At 28.4% G+C, this 4,819-nt stretch overlaps 1 protein-coding gene across 4 annotated transcripts; it reads left to right on the forward strand.

Annotated features, from left to right (window-relative positions):
* The first annotated feature begins 1,972 nt into the window (after positions 1-1,972).
* On the forward strand, positions 1,973-3,948 carry LOC113548510 (ribose-5-phosphate isomerase). Of its 4 annotated transcripts, XM_026949420.1 has the most exons (9): positions 1,973-2,204; positions 2,268-2,277; positions 2,430-2,672; positions 2,761-2,821; positions 2,898-3,013; positions 3,079-3,215; positions 3,276-3,417; positions 3,491-3,593; positions 3,654-3,948. In XM_026949420.1, exons 3-9 carry the CDS (start codon positions 2,493-2,495, stop codon positions 3,761-3,763), a joined length of 849 nt encoding a protein of 282 aa, XP_026805221.1. In that variant the 5' UTR covers positions 1,973-2,204; positions 2,268-2,277; positions 2,430-2,492; the 3' UTR covers positions 3,764-3,948. The 4 variants fall into 4 exon arrangements, with proteins under 4 accessions (XP_026805221.1, XP_026805222.1, XP_026805223.1 ...); XM_026949421.1 differs by lacking the exon at positions 2,268-2,277 and having other exon boundaries at positions 1,973-2,267; XM_026949422.1 differs by lacking the exon at positions 2,268-2,277 and having other exon boundaries at positions 1,973-2,263.
* Positions 3,949-4,819: the final 871 nt, after the last annotated feature.

Genomic DNA, 4,819 nt, shown 5'->3' on the forward strand with positions numbered 1-4,819 from the left:
TAGTTATAATTAAAATTTAATATTCGATATAGTACAAAACAAAATAATAGCTAGGTCTTATAGTTGTATTCTCGTAGTATAGTAAGTTGTAATCTATTAGATGATTATATAAAAATCAATTTATAATAACTTTACTAGATGCATGTTTATATCATTATCTGTTAACTGAAAATTAAATGTTCTTTAGAATGCTTCGTATTTGCTGATCTCGGACGCATATGTTTAATATGAAGACCTGGAGTGCAAGGGCAGTTGTCTCGTGACATTCAATAGTGGTGACAAATTAATCGTTTTCTCCAGTTCTGTTTAAGCTCTAATTTATATCAAATTAAATAAGTAATAGATTTTATATTTTTAATTAAAGTTGATCCATTTTTTCAACAAAATTGTATACCCTTCCCTTATCAGCTTAACCCAAACGTTCAATATTAATTTTATATTGTACCTACACATAAAAGAGCATAAAAAATATAAATTGTAGAAAAATAAATTAATAAAGTTTATAATATATGAATAATAGTTGTATAATTTTTATCAATAATTATTTGATTAGAATCAACAATAGTTACTAAACATGTGCACATAATTATTGGTACTCAATGTTATGTATAATATATATTATAAAAACAGTATCAATCAAACATAAAAGTTATACAAAACTTAAATAATATATTGTTTAATTTATTTGGTACATCATTTTTAATATTTGTCTATAACATATAAATATATAATATATAGTATCAAAATTTTAAACTTTTTGGTTTGACCGAGAAGTGAATTGATTAAAATGGTTGGCCCATTTTCCTAAAAAAAAAAAATGAGATATCGTTTTCCTCTTATGTCAATAATATTATCTTTTACAAAAAAGCTAGTTTCCATTTTACTCCAAATATTAACTAAAATGTCCTAGGTATAATTATAAAAAATAAATATAATTTATTCATTGTTCATAACTCATAATTAATCATTTCTTTTAGTTAATATAACTTAATTTTGTATTTATTAAATTATTAATTCCTAATGGTGGAAAATTGTCAGTTTTTTTTTTCAAAGGAAAATGGCTATTTACTATTTAGACATATAGATATAGTCAGCTGATAAGAGTAGTTTATGATTTTAGTCGAAAAGGATCTCAGTTAGTGGCCAGTACTCACCAACCCAAGGTTTATATATCTAATAGACTATCTATAAACCTTGCCACCTTACCTACTACTTATTAAAGTGTAGTAATTTAGCATTGGTACTTTAAAATTTAAATTAGAACATTTGTTAAGAAATATGACGTACAATTCAATTAATATTACTGAATTTTAGATGTGAATTAATAATAATCTTAAATCGATTGTTATTAATTGCCAATTAATAAGGTGACTAATAATAACATTTACGGTTATTCATTCAAACCGAATCGACCAAGTCAAAAGAAAAGTTGACCGACTAACATTCTACCCAGCCTTGAATCAAAAACTAATTGTTTTTTTTTTTTTTCGCACTAAAATCGCCCGAGTATCCTAATACATATATAATATACCTAGTACTCATACTGCATATAAGCCATCGGTCAAGGTGACTGGACAATGTCATATCACATAATATGTTTAAAACTATATGTAATTTGTTTCTCATTGTAATATAATATAATAAAATATATAAAAATTATATATCGAGGAATATTATATGTATTAAAAAATGTCTATATAAATTTGATTCCTTCAAAACGATTGTCAACAAAAAAATCATGATCCGATCGTTAAATATTATAATAACACTACGGCAATTATAATTGCATTAAACTCGTTTAATTTTATCATCGAATTTTAAACTTTAGATAAGTAGATAATATATAGAGCGCACGTCATTTCATTTAAGTAATATGCGCGTGTATAGCCCCCCCCCCGCTACACATTAGAAATACGATACCAAATATGCATCAATTATTTTGTTTTATAATAATTATTTCGATTAGTCGTTCGAATGTTGTCCTGCGGTTATCTGACTATTATATATATTTATATATTTTTAAGGCCGCGTGTTATAACGACTTTTATATTATACAGGCGCTCGTGTTTTACGAGCAGTTCAGTACATTTACGCGCGTTCACTGTACACATGTTTTAACTAATATCCCGTGCAACGTTCTCGTCGAAAATCATAAAAACCAATTTCATCTCACACAGTTGTCGCCGTCGCAAGTCATCTAACAAGTGCGTTTTAATTGTTTTAAGATCGTCCCGACAATACATTATCATAATAATATTGTTATGTAGGTAATCTGTAGTATGTTATTATTATTATATTTGAATGGGACCGTCATAGATTTTCGACGTAGTACATCAATAACAAATGGACGTAATCTACGACGCTCGTTATCATATTTTCTTATCAACAATAACATTGTAATCGGAGTTTTAAAAATTTTAACGTTTCAGTTCGAAAAAATTCTGTCCAAAACTCGTGTCTTGTTAACCGGATTTATATTGTGTCGTCCATTGATGCAATTTGGGCTGTCCAAGTCGATAATTACTGTCGTCGGTAAGTTACGACTGTCGTCCGGAAAGTATTTCAATATGAGTGCCGTGAGCTTTACTGTGGGTCGCAAAGACTGTTCCACGGCCGGCGTGGACGTATCCAAAATGTGTGCCGCGCACCATGCCATCGACAAGCACGTCAAAGTAATGTATTATGTCATTTACGTCACCTCAAATGTGGTCCATTCTCATCATTACTAATCCGTAACTGTTTGTGATGTTTTATCGTCAGGACGGCATGATACTGGGCATCGGTAGTGGATCGACGATTGTGTACGGTGTTCAACGATTGGGTAAGGTCACAACCTAAATATTGTTTGAGTAGAATGTATTCTTTTAGTGTGTCTAGCTATATTTTAATCTATATAGCACAAAGAATGAAAGACGAGAATTTGTCTGTTGTTTGTGTGCCAACGTCTTATCAGGCACGTCAGTTGATTATCGATTACAAATTAACATTGGGAAACCTAGACACCAATCCTAAAGTAAGTATAAAATATGATATTACGTATACATGTTAAAAATGTTTAAATTTTTTATGATCATTCAGATAGATTGTACAATTGATGGAGCAGATGAGATTGAAGTTGGCACTTTGACATGCATAAAAGGTGGAGGAGGATGCTTGACACAAGAAAAGATTGTAGCATCGTGTTCTGAAAAATTGATAATTGTTGCCGATGGAGCGTAAGCATATTTAATAAAAATATTGTTTTATTTCTAACCATGTCTATGATTGATGTTAAGTAAAGAGGTAAACCGTTTGGGTCAAAAATGGAAGAAAGGTATTCCTATTGAGGTAATACCTATGTCGTGTAAACCAATTCAGCAAAAAATTGAAGGAAAATATGGAGGTGAAGCCGTTTTGAGAATGTCTGCTGATAAAGCAGTAAGTTAAAAAAAAAAACTATTCAGTTAATGTTTATAATATATTCAATAGATTTTAACTTTTTTGTTTACAGGGCCCATTGGTTACAGACAATGGTAACTTTATACTGGATTGGTGTTTTCCTGAAACAAAATATTGTTGGTCATCCGTCCACAATCATTTAAAGCTAATCCCAGGTTTGTTGTATTGATTTTATGCAAGACCAATTACTTTATTTTATATGTAACTATTTTTAGGGGTGGTTGAAACTGGATTATTCATTGATATGACAGATGAATGCTTGGTCGGAGATCCACAAGGCAATGTACGGCTACTGAAGAAGACTGAACAGACCTTAGAGTTATAGGTTAAATCTTATATCTATGTTTGAGTGTCATATATTATTTGAATTGGATAGCATTCTCTCTAATATCTAAGTATTATGACTTTTTATTGACTTCTAATTTTGTGTCGCTTAAATCAAATAGGGTTATAGATATTTTAGATCTTCAAATACTGTTTTTATAAATTATATTTCATAATTTAAACTAATCTTTGATGGATTTGTACTTTTTAAAATATTTTGTTGTTATTATTATTTTTTTTTTTATTATTTAAAAATACGTTAATATCTTAATTGAAAAATATATTATAAAAGTGTATAATTTATCAACATAACAGTAGTCCTATTATTTTTTTTTTTATAGAATACAGATTATTTATTAATTCCTAAGAATAATATTTACAATATTTATTTTTATATTAGGTATAGGTATAATATTTATAATAATGACTATTCAAAAAAAGAATATAAATTATTGATATATTTTTTAAAGTAGTTACTAATTAGGTTAGTTTTCTAATCAATTAATGATACAGTCATAAGCGTGCGCACAGGAGGGCACATGGCCCACCCTGCGAGCCGTACCGAAATTTTATACATAATAATACATGTTCTAAACATAACGATTTTTGATTTTTCAAAAATCATAAAACATTAAATAGGTATTTTAAAAATAACTGATACACAATGATAATAAATAATAATAAATTAAATGTCTTTAAAAATAAAAAGGATAACATATTATGTCATATTACCATTACAGATCGCGAAATTGTATTAAACTGTGTTGGCGATTACAATATTTCTTATTTAATTAAAAAAAAAATATGTATCTATTTTTTATCATATGAATGATTTATGCCTTAAATAGTGGGTGATAATGAGTAGGTAAATTAAAGTATGTAACATTTTAATTGTTTCTTCCATCAGAGTTCAGTTCAGGTTTCTTAATATTTATTGACTTAGCCCATCCTGCCACAAATGTCTGCGCACGCCTATGGTAATGTTCAATTGTTTTAATATATTTTCACTGCGTTCAAATTTAAATAATGCAATTGTGTATAAGTAGCTGCAGAAAAT

This window comes from Rhopalosiphum maidis, chromosome 1, assembly GCF_003676215.2.
Source record: "Rhopalosiphum maidis isolate BTI-1 chromosome 1, ASM367621v3, whole genome shotgun sequence".
Taxonomy (NCBI): Eukaryota; Metazoa; Arthropoda; class Insecta; order Hemiptera; family Aphididae; genus Rhopalosiphum; species Rhopalosiphum maidis.

What these genes read in the sequence shown, in the direction of transcription:
- LOC113548510 (XM_026949421.1), top strand. Translation starts at nt 2,493, where the DNA reads ATGCAATTTGGGCTGTCCAAGTCGATAATTACTGTCGTCGGTAAGTTA. An exon ending in ACCTAGACACCAATCCTAAA is followed by an intron (nt 3,014 to 3,078) that starts GTAAGTATAAAA and finishes ATGATCATTCAG; the next exon opens with ATAGATTGTACAATTGATGG. An exon ending in GAATGTCTGCTGATAAAGCA is followed by an intron (nt 3,418 to 3,490) that starts GTAAGTTAAAAA and finishes TTTTGTTTACAG; the next exon opens with GGCCCATTGGTTACAGACAA.